General features: G+C 36.0%; 1 protein-coding gene across 1 annotated transcript in view; it reads right to left on the reverse strand.

Annotated features, from left to right (window-relative positions):
* The window catches only part of STXBP5L (syntaxin binding protein 5L), a 185,536-nt gene that overhangs the window by 98,473 nt on the left and 68,322 nt on the right, over positions 1-18,741 (reverse strand). Inside the window, exon 5 of the mRNA XM_082278151.1 lies at positions 17,021-17,121. Within this exon, the coding sequence (XP_082134277.1) occupies positions 17,021-17,121 (101 nt within the window). The remainder of the gene's footprint in view (positions 1-17,020; positions 17,122-18,741) is intronic.

The raw sequence follows: 18,741 nt of genomic DNA on the forward strand, positions 1-18,741 counted from the left end.
CTTGTATGTTTTTTCTTCCACAAAGAAAACTACCCTATGAGTCTTCCTTGTTTACCCAAACTGTTACTAGACATTATGAAATGTCTAATTATGAAATGTATAAATGTCATGAAACCTTTTGCAATATGTGAGCTTAAAAGAAAATGGTATTCCCTTAAAGACAATCCAGTTTTATTTTACATTATGTAAATTAAATTCAAACTGATTTATATATTATTGACTTTTCACTTCTACAGAAAACATTAACTTGACTTTGAGGCTTGGAAACTTTGAAGCAAGACTCAGATTTTTAATGAATATCTTCCATCTCAGTAAGTACTGAAATTACATAACGATTTCTTCAAGAGAAAACAATGAAGTCTCATACTGTAGTTTTCACTGTGGATGAAAGGTATTCTATTATATGACTCTATTAGTCATATATCCCACAAGCAAATTAAGATGTCCTTTGATGCCATTACAAAAACGAGGCAATAAGCCAGAAAGAAAGAAAGAAAGGCTATTTTTCTTCTTAAGAAGGTAGGGGTTGTACTGAATTATGTCAGTAAGAAGTGCTTTTGACAAAGTTTAATCAGGTTGTCAATCTGACTGACATAACATGCAACCAAATTGAATGGAAACTTGAGGATTTTCTCAATGTTGATCACTTAACAGAAAGCCAGCCAGAAATGTGGATATTATACATTCTTAGCAGCAAACCACAACATGAATCTTATCGATCATTGTAAGAAACAGTAAAAACCATGAACTGATACCCAAAAAAGGTGTTTCTATTCTGCCAGAAGAGTCTGGAATATTGTATCATTCTTCCAAATGACAAAACAGGATATAGAATGTAATTTTTAAAAAATCAGGAGGTACTAGCTAAAACACTTAAATCAGAATAAAGTAAGGAAAACTATTTTGCTAAGGTCCTAAAAACGTAACTAAAATTACATAAGTAAGACAAAAGACATAATGGAATAACTGAAAGAGGCATTGTCAAAACATTTTAGAAAGGAATATATTCTGACTAGCAAATCTTAAAAAGGTATATTTTTCAGAAAATCACAACACTCTACAGTCTAACAACCATGGCCAAAAACTCACTGCATATTAGTAGATTACTACAATGTTAAAATAATTTAGAATGCTATGTTCTCTGAAGTATTAGTAAATACTCTCAGATGACTTAAAATCATCTTTATTACATTGCTTGTATTTCTCTAAGAAAGAGAAAAGATAATTTTGAGAACATTTCTTTCTGCCTCTGCTTTGTTATTTTTGTTTTTCTATTTTTAGTATGAAAAGTTTTCCTGGAACACTATTGCTGGTGGTGAGTGGGGAGAGCTGCTGAAGTGGGGAGAGTAAATTGCCTTTTTGTCAAAATGATAAACAGTTATTCCAAATTAATTATTTAATTGCTCATTCGTGGACATCAAAACTGCAATTAAATTTATACTATGGCTTTTCCCTTCATACAGATAATCTTAAATACGAACAAGCATAGAAACTGTGTATCCCCTATGCCCAGCACCGACTGGCAGAGGAATTCAGTTTCTGTAAGCTCCTACAGAAAACAAACATCAGCTTGAACTCCCTTTCAGAATCCTACCAAAATAAACTACACTGTCCATGTTCTCAGGAAATAAGGAAATTTCACAAATTTACAGGAAAAGTGGGAGATAAAACATGAAGGAGCATTAACCTGGGAACATGGGTAGCTGACAGGAAGCAAGCCCAATAGCTCCAAGACATGCCAGTCATGGTCCTGGCCCACCTTCTGCTCTCAGTGACTCCTAAGGGACTGCCACTGTCTTACACCCAAATTACAGTGCATTGCCCCAGCATGGATGAACACAGCTGCTGAGGAAGTTGATCACCTTCTTAAGAAGGTTATGGCTGTCAAAAGTCTTCCTTTTCATTGCAGTGATTATGGCTCTTCCCCTGACTCCAGGGATTTTCTCCAGCACCCTCTGATGCTTTCAGTACTCTCAGCTAATTTATGCTATTTCCTTCAGCTGGTCATCCCCAAAAGCTGTTCTCTTGGCACTGCCACCTGATAGACTGGGCATCATCCCTGGTACTTGCCAATGACAGGCTGATGTTATGTCAGGTCCTTTTTCAAAGCAGCTCTTTTTTGAGAGCAATCTGTGGCCTGTGTAGCCTTCAATGAATATTCACAACAGAGGAAAACCACTACATAAGCCCTTCCCTTCCATCCTGGTATCTGCAGGGTTTCTTCACCCCAACAATGAAAAACTACAGCTGCTGGGGGTGCCTCAGGACTTTGTACCACTCCTCCCTCCATCAGCAAGCACAATTTATTTCCACCAAATTTATTTTCTTCCCTCATACTCCCTTAATCTTTTGGTAATTTTGAACAAAACTAAAACAAAACAAAGCACATCAGACTCATCTAGTGCCCCTCCTTCTCCAGTGGTTGAAAGTGGACTGAGATAGCTTCTGGCTAGCCAGTATTCTCAGGAAGTGTAAGGTTACTTTTCTGTCAGTTCAGTAGAGAATATTCAAGCTCAGATCATTGCTTTAAGTCACAAAATGGACACAGGAAGATTCAGACAGATATTCATGCGAAGTAATTTGTAGCTGACCTGACGTGCCTAAACAGAAGCACAGGTTAAAGCTACTGACAATGAAAAAAAGGAGTTGTTTCCAGCAGATCTGGCAAAGGATGGAAATTATGAGCTATTTGGCCTCTGGAGGTATTCAGTTTTCTTCCTGGTCTATATATAAATTTGGAGCTTATCAGCACTGTAAGATGTAAAAACCATGTACAGCAGCAGCCATTCATGCAGTCTGCCATCCACATGATGTGATGTGTTTTCAGCAGATGGTTGTGCAGTTCCCCAGACAGATGTGAACTGGGTCTGTGCACATTAATAACAACATTTCCTCTGCAACACGGGGTGTTGTTACATACCAGGAAGTCCTAGGAAGGCAGAAATCCAAGATGAACTCCATTATTATGAGTTCCAATGTTTAACTTCCACTCTCATTTTAACTTACTTGGAGAGTACGCAAAGTCTCTAGGGCTGATGTGAAAGTACAGGAAATACTTTAAATTACTAACTGGCTGGCTAAGAGTCAAATGAAATATAGAGCAGTTCAATACATCTGGAGAGTTTCTTCCTTTTAGGGTCTTGGTGATACTAATCACAACATGAATACTTCTCCTATTCAAACTAGATTCTCCACATACCATATAAGATAATTTCAGAAACTTATAGCAGCCCTGCACACACAGATCCTAGCAGAAAGTGAATGAACCAAACGTGCCTTTGAGACTGATACTTGTAGTCAACTTGTTTTTTAAAAACAGATTTAGTTTTGATTTCAATTAAGAAAAATATTCTTTTCACATATATTTTCTGCTAGCATCAGCAGTCAACATTTATTTTGAATTAAAATCAGTTGATCTGTCTTATTTTATCTTTTAATTACTTACATAGAAGAAACCGAAGTCAAGCTAAAAACACATTGAGCATAAATTGCATTGCATCCTGGTGCCACCATAGCATAGGATAAACCACATTGTTATTTAGGAACATCTGGGCACAACAGAAATATTAAGGTAAATTATATTCTCAAAATACTGCATGAACAGTTCTGTCTCTGGATTTTTTCCAGAGTGTTATACAGACTGCTCAAATATTTGTTGTTTTAAGAATATAGTGCATACACTGCAAATAAAGGTGATGACAGGACTGGGTTGGTGAAGAGTATCTAATGAGAAGTGTAAGAATTAGAACTTAATTCTATTTTTCCACCAAATTCAGAGCTGAATGTGACTATTCTGTTTATAACTACTCAGTGAATCATCTCAACCAATAAATTCTAAATTATTAATGGAAGTCACAAACTATTTACAATTAAAAACTGTGAAACAAGTCACTGTTTAGCTCACATATCACTGTGCCTATTTCCTGCCTCAACTACCAATACCTGCAGACAGTATGACCACTTGAAGACATTACTTAAGCTTATATCTTGTAGTCTGTAGAGATCACTGTTTTAAAGAAAGACAGTAAAATGAATTGCTTTACATGAGGCAACTTAATACATGTTCCTTACATAGAAATGTGTATGAAAAATGGAGTCAAGGCAGTGGTAACAAGTTACTTTCTACACCTATACTTCTATTTGCCAATGTTCCTTTCAAGTTTGGTATCTCAGACTATTCATCTTACCCAATCAGTCCACAGAACAGTTTTATTTATCTTTGTTTTATACTGGTTTAGATACAAGTATTCATCACAGTCACTGCTGCTTGTACAAGAGCAATAATTTAATTTGTGGATTGGAATGTAAGAAATGAACCTTTGTGGTTCCTCTTTTCTGTTTAATTCTGATTTCTTCAAATTAACTACCACTTCAGCTAGAATAAATTACTAAAAGATACCTCTTGATTTAAAGAATTTCAGTGATGGGAGATTTTCTACAAATGGTGAGGTACAACAAATCAGGATTCCACCTCTAAACTGTAATTTCAATACAAATTATCCAAAGCAAAGTATACTTCTAGCTACTTGTGAACATCCTGTATATAATTAAGAGGCATCCTTCTCCGCCCCCACTTCAATTTCTGCAAATTCTACGTAGAAGAAATGTTAAGAAAACATTTTCACTTTAGGGTTTCACTTAGACCAATAGGCTTAAATAGTGCTGAGATATCTAACACAATTATTTATTTTGACAAAGCAAAAAAGCTTATGCAGCTATTTTCCATCAAATTATTTGTACATGTCATCTGGCTGGTGGTCCATTGCTGCTTTCAATGTGTTTAAGACACAAGCATTTTTTATGGTGTCCCTTACCTGAAATACTTTACATAAGCAACTTAAAAGAATGAAGAAAACAAGAAGCACAAAAAAATATATGTAAAATTTTAAGAAATGCAGCTGGAAAACTATTTCTTTTTCAATATATTTTGGGTTTGTCCCTCTTTTTTCATTGGATCTATTGGCACATTCTGAAGCATTCTGATTTTTAGAAATTGGGACTGATCATTAATCCTTTAAAGTGTTCAAAACTAAAATATAAAGTGCAAGGTAAAGCACTATTAATAGTATATTCCATTTCTTGTTCCCCTTCTTTTCTGTTAAAACAATTGAGATTAAAAGTAGGCTGGTTCCTCTGTTTCTTCAAAAGCCAGAACTTCCTGTGTAAACCTTCTGGACAGGGGAAATAACCCTACAAGTTAGGTCCATTCTTGACTTGTGACCTCACTATTTCAAATGAATTTGCAATCACAACTGTAGTAAATAGTTTACAGCATTTAAAAAAATACTTGTTTTAAGAAATGCTTATGTTAACTGCATAAAACATCAGTGTAGCAACTACATGAATATTTGTAATGGCTGTCAACATAAATTATTTACAAACAGTTAACTCAAAAGAACCTAGAACAAATGAGAAAAAGCATGTTCAGGAATATATTAGATGCATTCCATTTGATTAAATTAGTAAACCCAGAGATCTCCCTTGAATGAAGACTGAATTTATGTATTTAGATAAAATCATATGAGGTTATTATGAACTCTTTAGAAGGACAAAGTCTACAGTATGCCACAGGTCCCTTGGTTTTTCCCAGTTTTATTTCTTATAACTAATCTTCTTACAGCTCCATAAGAGGTCACCTTGACCTATCCAATATGCCATAACACAAAGACAGCTGCACTATAACCTCCTATAAGATACAGGCACTGAAATTCCCACCCTCCAACGCTATCCACAGTAGCTCTGCAGCAAGTTATGGGCATTAGTGGAGCTCAAGAACAACGCAGAAGTCCCAATGTGCAAGGGCATGACAATTTTTGTAGCCTGTGCTACTAATAATTTGCTTCATTTTCAGAATGACAGAAAATTGCTTTCCTTCCTCTTGGGCAAATGCACAGCAAAGAGATACCCTCTTTTGTCAACTCCCTTTCATGGTTTTGACTGCAAATTCATTGGAATGTCTTACCTGTAGGAGCAGGATCTGACAGTGATGGCGACAGTGACACACTCTCCCTGGCTAGATCTTTAGCATTACACAACAGTAATGCCATGGATTAAACAGGTGTAACATGAAGACTTGGTCCCAAGAGAAAAAGACAAGGAAATTACATGGAAACTTGCTTCCTTAAATAGAAAAAGATGCTGGAAGAAACCAGCATTCTTTTCATTGACTTCTAATTTGTTTCTGATGCTGACTCAGGGTCATTACACAACAAAAATGAGAATAAAAATTTCACAAAATCAGTGAGGTGAGCAAATTAATGAAACAGGGTTGGAAAACAGACTCTTGGTCTCATCTTCAGGGAAAAGACAATGTACATGATTTTTCTCTTGTCTACTGGCTTGTGAAATCACTATTTTGTATTTGTAATACTTCACTTGTCCTTTAGAAATTTCTTTGAAGGTTAAGTAAAAATAGGGTTGTAATACAAAACACACTGACAGTGATGGGCAATACAGAGCACAGTAAGAGCCACTGAGTTTCTTAGCAATGAAAAAAGCCAAACAAAGGATGGAACAGAGAGATGATGTTCTCAAAAGAGAAAGTTTTTGATGTGTTTATTTCATTGATTTTGTAGCATCTGCATGAAAAAACCCCAAACACCTAGAGGGTAGAGTTTCTCTTATCCCTTCACCCAACACTGAATACATAAATCAAAAATGCAGTTTTTTGTTTCCCAATCTCATAGTTCCAAAAATGTAAATTGGGACCTAGCTCAAAGATGAAAGGTTGAAACTTGTCTTTTGTTTAACAGCTTGACTTCACAGAGCTGCTGGAAAAATAAACTAAAGATATGTTAGGATTTCACCCTCTGCTAGCTGCAATATACACAAATCTGTGTTTATCATGCATTCTTACTAAAGTAAGTTTAAACCCAATTTTATATCAATATCAATCAAGTTATTTAGAATGACACACTAAAATCAGGATAAGACTGAAATACTGAAATTGACTTCAAAGAAAAAATAATTTTACATGTGTATGCTTTTTCTTTGTATGCATGCTTTTTTTCTTTACAGCTCCCATCAATTAAAATCATGTAGACTTATTGGAGACCAGCTGTTCCCATTTGTTGCGCTTCAGTAGACAGGGACTCTGTGATTAATGGTCCTTGTTTTTCTGCAATCTGTAGTCTCTCTTCTCTTCCTGCTCATGTACTGTTTAATGATATAATCTCAACACCGACATTACTAGCTCTATTTCTGATTTACTGGAATAATGCCCAGAGTTTATTGTGACAGAAGGAAAAGTATCCTAAATCATTGCATTGGGTTCTTGCTTGAAGCTGACATGTGTCTGGGCAGGAAAGGGGTGGGGTGGTTTCCAAGAACAAAATTACTTACTGCAACTGAACGGGAGCATGTTCTTCACTGCTCCAACATATGACTGGAAATCTAATATAACAAAGGTCAGTGGAAAGATCTGAACAGAACCCTGAAAACTCTAATTTGAAAACTTCAAAAGAGAAAACCATATCATTCCTGTATCTACATTACAACTGTAACAAGAAAATTCAACTGATAGTATAGACTGTTTATGCTGCCTGAACTTGCTTACATTTTAAAAGACATCTTTATTTTTTTTCTGTTGTCTAATATGATGCATTTTTGTATTACAGTATTTGGCCTCTCATTTGTTATGACTGAGACCATGAAACACAGTTGTTCAATGTATAGCTGTGAGCATGTATTTTAAATTTTGTTATCCAAACTTGGCCTCAGAGCAATTTGGCAACATAGCTGCTATGTGAAAACAGCATAACATGTTACCCTGTGTTTTCTCAAAAAAACATAACTCTACTGAAAAACATGCTTTATTTTTTACAAAGCATTAGAAACAACAAGCACACTGCTCAGCATATGATGTAAGGTTTGACAGCATATAGCAACATTATGTCTCATTAGGACTTTTTCCCAGAAGAAAGAAACCCACACAGAAGTTACCTAGGCAGACAATCAGATGTGGCGAGGTGACATAAAATTTAAACAATCCCGGACATTTTTTTCTTCCATATTGAAAGAAAAAAAAAAAAACTTCTCAAAGATGTTTTGCAAAACGGAATTTTGAAGACATTGTTCTTTTTCTCAGAGAAATAATACAAGGAACTACAGCCAGAGAGACCCAAAGGAAGACGCAGATTGGAAAAGAGGGGTTTGTCAGCTCAGAGGGCCCTGTACTGTTTTTAAGTCCCCAGGTAATTGTGCCAGCTATGCATTTTTCTCCAGCAGTTCTATGGGCCATGACGGTTTCATGTGCGCATGTATGAAGTGATTGGTTTTAACTCATCTTTCAGGGGATTTTTGCCCTTCTGCTATCACAGACAGCTGCTGTCTCTAAGTCAGATGTTATTCAGATGTAGCCTATTAGGCATTTTGCCCTCAGAGAAGTTGTTTAACAAACACATATAGAAGCAGATACTGTGGCATAATGCATTTAAGGACTTTTTAAATTGAAATGAAACTGACAATAATCATATTGGCAGAATCCTGATAGACTAAAAATTACTTTGAGGAAAGACTGTGAAAGCCACCATTAAAAAAGAACAGAGATTCTTAAATTCAAGTTTGGATCTGGATATAAACAGAGATCCTTCTAATATTCTAGAATGACAAATATGACCAGGACTTCTGAGATCTTATTTTAGAGCAGCATCTATCCTCGTGTAATTTAAGCATAAAGAAACCAAACTGGTTTTAGACTAGCCACCTTAAGCTCTTGCAGCACTTTTTCTGCAGTGGCACCAACTCTCAGACTGCATTACAAATCCCACCCAAGGTGGTAAGCATAAAAAACTAAACCTGATAAAGTTAAGCTATGTTGTTACCTATGATGTTCTGACTCTAATGCTATTACTACTTTCTCACCTATACTTAAAAATACATGCTAACCAAGGCTTTGAGTCCTTCAAAATGTTTTGTCCTTCAAAAGGAAAATTTTGAAAAATTATAGCAAAATATGGAAGTTAGGTTCACCAAAGGTGGGCTATTCCAGAATACTCCAGTTATAGGAAATATAGCATGTGTCAAAACTCAATACAGCACTTATAAAAACATCACTATAAAATTCTATTTTAATTTCTATTTTATGCTTGGTTTCACTGAAAAAGGGAATTTTTATTGGCTATTTGAGAGATTCTTAAGAATTAGTTTTACAGCTGTTGTAATTTCACAAGTAATCTTGGTTCTAATACTAATGAAACCTCTTAGGGACACAATACTACAGAGGAAGGACAATCTGCATGAGTAAAGTACAAGAAATGGAATTAAATTTTAAATGCAAAGGGCACAGCCTCAAACTTCAAAGAACTTCCACTTTAGGGTTAAAACTCGTGATACAGAAGTGATGGAAAAAGGTAATTTCAATTTTGCTTGTCTTGCTTTGCTTCCACTGTTAAAGGCTTGCACTGAAAAGCAGTACATTCCCTGCCACTAGCTATACATCAGGGAAGAAGTGCAATGGGTGTATTAGTCAATCACAGCAAGACCACAAACACGGGTAAGATGAAGCCACATAAAAGGAAGATGCCATTTTTGTATGCATCAGTAAACATACACCTGCAGAGATTACAAATGAAAATGGTATTGTCAATGGCCACAGCACAGATGGGACCCTTTCTAGAATATGTTTCCTTGATGAATCATCAGCTCAGACAGAACTGATATGAGAAAAAAGGTCCAAAGAAAAGAAAAGGGATTGAAGACAAAAATTTATAAAGAAAAACACATAATCCTGATTTTTTTAATGAAAAAACCCCCAAACCAAAAAATCAGGTTGTGAATGTATATGAATGAGCTGTTTATTTGCAAAGGAGAGACAAAATATTCAAAATGCATGACAATGTGGATACCAGAATATCATCTCAAACGGGAATAAAAGAACCATAAAAATACATTTAGTCTCAAAGCTGGAAGGTTTCTTTCCATCAGGAGAATGAAGCTGACATGGAACAATTTTCCTGAACAGCAAACAGTGGATTTCATGTTGAGTAGTTATATAACAGTGCAAGGCCCTGGCTGGGGGACTCTTGCATGTGGAGGAGTTGGTGATCCACACACGAGTGACACCGAGCAGGTGCCAGGGGCTGCATGTGCAGTGTGGTCTCTGGGCTGTGTTCAGCTGCATGTACCCCTTGGAAGCTGGATAAACACAGGCAGCTTGTTGTCACTGAGAAGCCTGCAGGCAGCTCCTGCTTGGTGGTTGCACCAACAGTGCAGAAGCAAGTTTTAGCATTAATGTCCTTTCTGTTTGATAGTAGGAATAATGCACACAGCCTTCTCCTTAGAAGAAAATCCTACAATAACTTGGATGACAAAAATGGGGTAACCCTTTCTATGGATGGGTTACCTGCTGACTGAAGGCCTGTGTGATGATGCACAATTCAGGGCTCCCAGCATCTGCAGGGATGCCAGATTTCCTATGCTCTTCTCCCATTCTTTGTAGTGCTAGCTCTAATAAACAGCATTTTGAAGCTAACTTACAGGGGCCTTGAGTGCCTTTCTTACTGGGATCATATGGCACCAGCAACCCTTAATGCAAAACATAGTCAGCTTGTTCATTTAATAAAAGGAGGTATATGAGTTCTCTGGTGTGCAACTGAGGGAACCAGACCGAGCAGGTCCCTTCAGCTCCACTCCAAGAGAAGGCTCACTTGTTTAAGACCTATTCAAATTTTAGGAATCATGTCAATTTCCATTCTATTTCAGTGGAATTGCACAGTCTCATAAACCTAGCAAATCAAACCTGTTGATTCTTGGTATGAATGAGCAAATCTATGTCTTGTATTTTTTCTCTTTCTTGATTGCTTAGCCAATCTGTCTTGAAGACAAAAAACCCCAGAATGCTTGTGCCTGATTTCTTTTTATAACCAAGACGTTCTTCATTTCAGCTAGGCTGCATGCCACTTTCCAGGATGAGCTTATGGCTCTCATTCATCCTACAGGTCAAGTGCACTACGAAATTCTCCATAACATGATGCAATATGTAAAAAAAAGAATGATTTTTTTGGTTTGTTTTGGTTCGGTTTTGGGTTTTTTGTTTGTCTGTTTTTGTTTTTGTTTTGTTTTGTTTTTTAACAGAGAAAGCAGAGGCATGTAGTAAATAAATACATAAACATGATTTGGGTCACTCTCACTGGAGAATCTTTTCAGCCTTTTGTCTTTCTGAAGTGACATCTGACAGAGATTATTTTTCTGTCCTGAAGTGCTAAGGCATAGCCCCCTAGAACAAAGGTTTTTATGAGCTTCAGAAATCTTTTCAAGATCAATAATTGCATAAAAATATTGGGTTTTGAAAACCCTGAGCACCATTCTTTCAAAAGTGGCAAATGCTGATGCAAGACCACACTACTCAGGCAAAACCAACCAACCAACCAACCAAAAACTGCCAAAACCAACCAGAACAACAACAACACAATAACAAAAAGAACAACAAAACCTCAAGCCAAAACCCGCAGAAGAAAGTTTTGTAATATCTTCATCAAGATGTGGAAGTGAATGCCAATCACATGGCTTCTTTTGGTTTCCTCAGATTTTTCCATCATAAACCTGAGAAAATTTACATCCTTTCCAGAAACTGTGGCACGTTTTTATGGTGAAATATTGTTTTATATTTGAATTCTATGGTTCTTTGCAATAGTTGAGTGCTAGACCACACCATGTAATCAGAATCTGTTTTGTTGTATAGCATGACTGTGCAACTGTACAGAACCTTGCTTGGTGACAGACCTCTGACTAATTTCGAAGTGCATGAACAGAGTTTGCAGCTGTACACTATTAACCAGGAGGTTAATTTGTGAGTGGGCAAGCTATCACAGGAATGCAGCTCCTTGAACAGGCAGTGAGACAGAGGATCTACTTTAACTAACCCACAAGTTCCCTAACACAAATAAACAGACACACATACTGCTGAGACTGCACAGCCAGTCACCAGTATTCATTCAATAGCCTCTTACTGTCTTTTTGATGATGTTTATTTGCAAAGGAGAGAGGAAGTATTTAAAATGCTCTTAACACAGGACACAATCCTGCAAAGATACAGTAAGGCACATAAAATAAGATTCAGCTACTGTCAGGAAAGAATATAGACCCAAGAAATGTTACCTTATTCAAAAACATCCAGTTTTTTTGTTTTGGTTTTGGTTTGTTTTAATTTGTTTCCAAGCATTTGGAGTAATACTCTCAATCATCTTGTTCAAATACTGCAGAATCTCAACTGTAGGAGTCAAATCTCTAACTAATAGTGAGTTACAGTTAACAGAACTGCTCTAAAAGTCGCCCACTTAAAAGGCTCCTCTTGCTCTGTGCCAGCATATCCTTAACACTGAAGAAAATATTACAGAGCAGAGTCCCAAAGCCAGTTACACAGATTGTGTCACCTAGTGACTCCCCTCAGAAGGGCACTTGTTGTATTGTCATGGCATTGGTGTGGAGTGCATGCAGATAGACCTTAAGACCCAACACTCTGTGTCACACTGTGCTCATGTATGCTGCTGTAAGTCAGTGGATAAGCTGCTGCAGCACTGTTGGCTCATTTGTCACACACCAGTCAGCAATGGCTAAAAGGAGAAAGAGAGGAGGGCTGCTCCCTGTGTCAGTCAATACAACTGAACCAGCTCAGCTTCGAAATGACAGGAGATGAACTGTGTTCCTAAGTGCAACTAGTGCCTGCTGGCTTACAGGACCTGGATTTCACACTGCAGTCCTTGCTGGTTTTCCTCCCCCAGCTGTACTTATCTTAAACAGGAATATGTAAACTGCTGTGTATTTAAAGCTGTACTTGCTAAAGTCTGCTCTGATTATATTAAAAATAATGAAGACCTATAATAGTTTCCAGTGGTTTTGCTTAATCCTAATGTTCTCTGCAGCACATAAAGACAGTGTCTAGTTCCAGTAGCTGAGTTATTTATTTTGCCTAAAATGCCTACCGAAGATGAATCTGCATCTCCTATGACATCAAGGAAGGAAAATACAGGTACTAACATATGGAAGGTGTCCACAATTTTAACCTTCAAAAACACTGAGGAGATTCTTATAGTGTGTTTACAGAGTTTAAAATGTTTTACCTGTCCATCCTATTTGTAAAAGAAACCATAAATCATATATTATCAACCATATGCTACTGTCAAACATGTCTTTGAGTAACTGTCTTATCATTACAGCTCTTGGTACAGAGCCAAGCACTGAAACACATTGCTTACATTTATATTTTCTTCAAAATTCTTAATGCATTGTATTATATTCCAATTACAGCAATAGAAATATAAGATGATTACCTTGTATAAAAAAAAGTACATATTTTTAGCAAAGACATATAATTTGCTGAAGTCCAAAAAAGTCCAGAGCATTACACTGTACAACCGAAAATACCAGTTTGCCGTTACGTCTCTTCAGTGTTCCTTCTACACTTGCTCCAAAGAGACATTTAGTAAAGGAACAGTGAATTATGAACTATTATTGCTAGTGCTGCATCATCATTAGTTTAACAGTAGGTCAGAAGAAGAAAAAACTAAATCTGGAGAGGCTGTAAACTCTGATTTAATGGCTATAAAAGTGCACTTTTTTGTGAATTATTTTTCATAAACCATTCAGAGTCTTAATACTGAATGCTATATGTTAAGTGAAGGACTACTGCATTTAAGTGTTCTTTGCTCTTTACAACAATGTTTTTACCAACATTCAAAGGAAAGAACAAACATTTTTTACTTTCATTGGAGGGAGAGAGGGGATATATGCATGTATGCACCTGGGGAGACTTGACTCAAGTAATTGCAGAAACCTATACAGAAACACTGCTAAAGATCAGATTTTAGTTCATTATCCTGCAGTCTTAGATGTCAAGAAGCACAAGCAAATTGCAAATTAAACAGTTCATCTATATGATGACTGGTGCATTGTGAGTAATAGCCAAAGACTAAAGTAGCATTCATCCATCTAACAGAATCTAACAGCTCTGTGGTTCATGAAGCAAATACTATAAGAACTCAGAATAAACTGATGCTACATAAAAGTTAATTAATCAAAGTCAAATAAAACAAGCACTTGGAACAGTAAAATTATCTTCATCATCACAAACACATAAAATATTAGAATTTTAAGTGCATTATATAGCATCAGTTCATGAAGTAAATCTGCCATTTGTTAAAAAAAACCCTAAACCAAACAGTGTATCAAGGAGACAAACATAATGGATGGATAAAATTTTTTAAAATCCTGAAGAAACACATGCAAATAGAAAAATTGGAAGGATTCACATGTTCCGTTTTCATAGGTAAAATGCATCTGAACAATTATGTGTTTGGCTCTGTGAAAGCAACCTCATCTAAAAGTAAGCTATATAATAAATGACCTTAAACAACTAGCCTTTGACTTTCTAAACACTTCCCTGTATGGTGTTTTTCAATACTTTACTATTTTTGAAGACATGCATCAGTATTTTAAAACCTATTTTCTGTCAAAGCATTTCTCCCCATTTAAGAAACATCAAAACCAGCTTGTTCACTGGATCACAAACTTAAGACAAAAGAATCCCTATTCAGTATGAAGAATCTTGCCTCCTCCTAACCTCCTTCTGCAAGAGGAGAGGGAAGGATGAAAATGAAGTATTTTTAACTGTTCCCACAGTGAGGAAAACATTACTTTTTGGAAGACAGACCTTTGAATTTCGTGAAGAAAATCAATTTTGATGTTATCACTTTATCAGCTTCTCAAGTTCCCCTTATATCCATTTTGTCACAGATTTCATATAGCTAAGGCAACTATTATTTCATTCACTGTTTCTCTGACCATCACATAAGTTATAGCTTCTGTTCTCTAACACTAAAAATATATTCAGAAAAAAATTAAAGTTCTCTTTGAGACTTAGCTTTATTAGGCATATATATGCTCCAAACTGAGAAGGTTAATTAGGGCTTTAGCCTTACTTTTTTGCTACTTGCCCAGAGGCTTATGTTGAATTTTACATACTAAATGTGTAATTGAGCTTAGAAAACTGGAAGTTAGATGATTTAAAATAAATTTATAAGGACGTAAAAAGAAAATATAATAAAAATGAAGAGATTTCATTCTGAAGCCAAGTGCTTGAATAATAATAAAAAAAAAACCAAACCAGAAGCTTAGGGCATCTTCTCAGAGAACCCTGAAAAGAAATGAACTGCCTACAATGTTATTTCTTCATATTTATGGAAAAATCTTTCTTAATTTAAAACTGGACTTACTTCTTTGACAATATTATATTGCAGGATATTTGCCTCACAGCCTTTGATGTGCTAATAAAATTTATTTAAATGGCAGAGATTGAACCAGTTACATAAAATATACATAAAAGAACTAACAGTATTTTTTTTTTACTCACAACTTACTAGATTTTGATAAAAGGCAGTATAGTCAGCTATGCATTTGTTACAAATAACTACATTCTCAGATTAGGATCTTGCACCTCAGTTCAAAAACGTCATTAGAGAAAATTTGGTTTTGAAAAAAGTTTTCTAGTATTCTGAACAACTGCATTGCAAATATTTTGCCCAATGTTTTAGGGTGTCAGACAAGAAAGAATATCAGGTAAGTGTGATGACAAATGTTTTGCTCTAACAAAGCACAAATGTGTGTGAGTTCCTTTTAGCAGGAAATGCTGATAAAATATTGACCAAGATAATGGTTAATATCTCTGAAGAGAAGGCAGAGATGAACAGAGGCTGCATTCTTATAAGCAATGATTGGTTAGGCTGTATGTCAGATTGCTGGCTGGGAGAGTTCGACCAAGATGTAGTGGAATAACCTGCATGATGTTTAGATTTATCAATGACAAATTGTGAAAAATGCACCTACCTGATGAGAATACCAAGATTCAAACATTTCACCATATGTAAAATGATAACTTACTGTTCAGAAGCAGCTAGAAATGCACACATAATTTTTCTTTTTTATTTTCCCTCACGCAGTCCCAAACCACTTGATACACTTTTGCTGTAAGTTATAAACTCTTTGGAATCAGGCTGTATATTTCCCAGATTATTATGCAGTACTTCCCACTACAAATCATGCACCTTGGTGACATTTTAGTGCAAATATGACTTGTATCTGGATAATAAACAACAAAGAAAAATGTATTTCCATAATAATTTTCAGATTTGCTGCAGCTAAAGACTTGATGAGTCTGTTTACTTCATAGCTCTGGTGAAGTACTGGGATCTTTCCCCATTGCACAAGCAAATATATAAATATCAAAAAAAGTTGCTGCACCTTAATAAACACTGAATGTACATGCTAAGAGAATGAAAGTATTAAAAATTAATATTAAAATTAAAAACTGCTGCATTTATGCACTGAATCTTGGTCTCCTGACTACTGCCCTGATTCCTTAATAGAAACTTGCAAATTTTTCTTAATATTAATTGAAGCGTAGCACTGAAGTTCTGTAACATCATATCAGGTTTTACTTGGGTGATTAAATACAGATTGAAGTGCTCAGCTCCTGTTTGAGTTTGAAAATTACAACCACTCATTTAATCTATTTTCAGTAGGGATTCCTACGATTAGGTACTGATAAAGTAAAATTTAGAAAAACACTCTGATTCACTTTACACTTACCAGAGTTCCCCAAATTCACAACTTATTTCTGCTAAACTTCCAGTATTTTGCAAAAATGAAATGATTTCAAGGTAAAGAAAATAATTATTACCCTCATACAGCCAGTTGAAGTATTCTGTCTATTACTGAACAACAGATCACCCAAAAGTGAGTGCTTGTGTCTGGTCTGAAGAAAAAACATCCATATTACTGTTCACAGCAGTTAATGCAAATAGAAGTAAAATGAAGAACATTTTGGCAAAAAGCAGACCAAATTTTTCTAGTTCTGAGAAAGCTGCAGAAACAGAAAAGTGACGTTTTTGTTCCACACAAACAAACCTCAAAGAAAAACAGTCAAGGCAAAACTATATCCACCTGTAGAAAGGCAAAATGTATTGTAAGAAATCCAGAAAGTGTTATTTTTGTAATGAGATATCTATTTTGTGTCATATATTCTTACCTTTCTCTGTTAAATTTCAGAGAATGTAGAACAGCTGGTCGTTTCTGTCGGAGGTTCCACAAATGAAGTGCATCATCTGCACATGCACTGACCAAAGCACCCTAGAGCAGACACAAAGTACAGCAACACATTATTTTTCTGTCTTATTCTTATATGATCCTCACTGTTTATGATCTACCTGTAAAACTGACAGTTTATGAAAAATCGTTCTTTTCTCCTAGAACAAAAATACTCTACCATAAATAATAGACAATTGAATGGAACTGGTAAATGTAAACATTTTAAATTAGTGCAAGATCAGCCACAATTAAAATAAAACTCCATCAATTTAAAACTCAAATTAAAGCTTTGTACCCACACAAGCCAACTCCCATGTCTCTCCACATAAGCAGAAAGACTGACAAAATGGAGAACAGACAACGCTTACTTTAAAAGGCGAGTGTTAAAGATATAACTGAAGGATAAAGGGATTTAGTGCATGCACAGGCATTTAAGTGACAGTGCCAAGCACAGCTTAGTAGTCGTATCAAGATAAGATGAAAATTCAAAACTGGAACTGTGAAAAGAGGATGCAGATAAGAAAGTAGGGACAGGTAGCAAGAGGAGAGGACCTAGGGAGAACTAAGAGATGTAGACAGAAGGACAGAGTCTTTATCACAGATCAGAAATGCTCTGAAGACTGGTTCTGCTTCTGGTGTCCCAAAAACGGTCGTCTTTCAAAGTCCAGGCCTATATCTGACTGAGCAGTTTGGAGTGAACTTATTCTGCCTGCTTTTGACTTCCTTTCTCCTCACTGCAGAATACTGATGACATGTGAAAATTAACTGCAGAGTAAGCTCCCTGCTGCTCCTGCAGTGGTTCACTACACTTACACCTCAGATCAGACCTAGCACAGAAGATCTACCCCAGTGTATCACAGAGAGGAACATAGTGCCCAAACAGAAGGAAATGCTTTATACTTTAGAAGGGCAAGGATGCAACTGGAAAGATTACTTCATACCATCTATGACTGACTGATAAAATTTCTCTAATCCTAGCAACTGTTCTTTTCAACATTGACCTATGCAAATGAAATTTATGGAGGTGAGACTTCTCACAGTGTACAGTGTAATCCACGCTTTAATTCTCATCTCCCAAAGAGTCAGAAAGACTGTCCACCACAGAAATCAAATTAATCCTATGTATTTGGGGGGTTGATGGTCACCTAATGAAAAGAAAGGATACTGATTCAAACTTTGGCCTTCCTGTTCTCATTCCTGCATTTCTCTAAAGAATTTCACTGGACTGTTTCTTAAGTTTCAGTCCTTCGTCCTCAGTGTCTGTGGTTCAGTTACTTTCTCCAAATAGATGTAGGAAAAAATTAAGTATTTTTCAGGTTTGAAAAAACCCATAGAACTAAAACTCTTCCCCTGAGAAGTTCTAACATCTCCCCATTTAGAAAGAGGACTTTAAACTGTCAAAAGTGTTTCCTTACATCATGGGAGAAAATTAAATCAAAACTGAACTAAGATTTGGCCAATTTATAAGGTCCTAAAAAGAAAAAACTTGATTTGTATTCACCAGAAAGTCTTCTCGCCTATTCCCATCTTCAGCATCTTCTGCACAGAGCAAGCTATAATCTGGCAGTGTTTCTTCATGCTGTCTAAACCTGATTTTGACAAACCATTTACAAAGACTAAGCATGATGGTTTGATTGATGATCCCTGCAATTGCTTTTCCTT

The sequence above is a fragment of the Coloeus monedula genome (genome assembly GCF_965178545.1).
Source record: "Coloeus monedula genome assembly, chromosome: 3".
Classification (NCBI taxonomy): domain Eukaryota; kingdom Metazoa; phylum Chordata; class Aves; order Passeriformes; family Corvidae; genus Coloeus; species Coloeus monedula.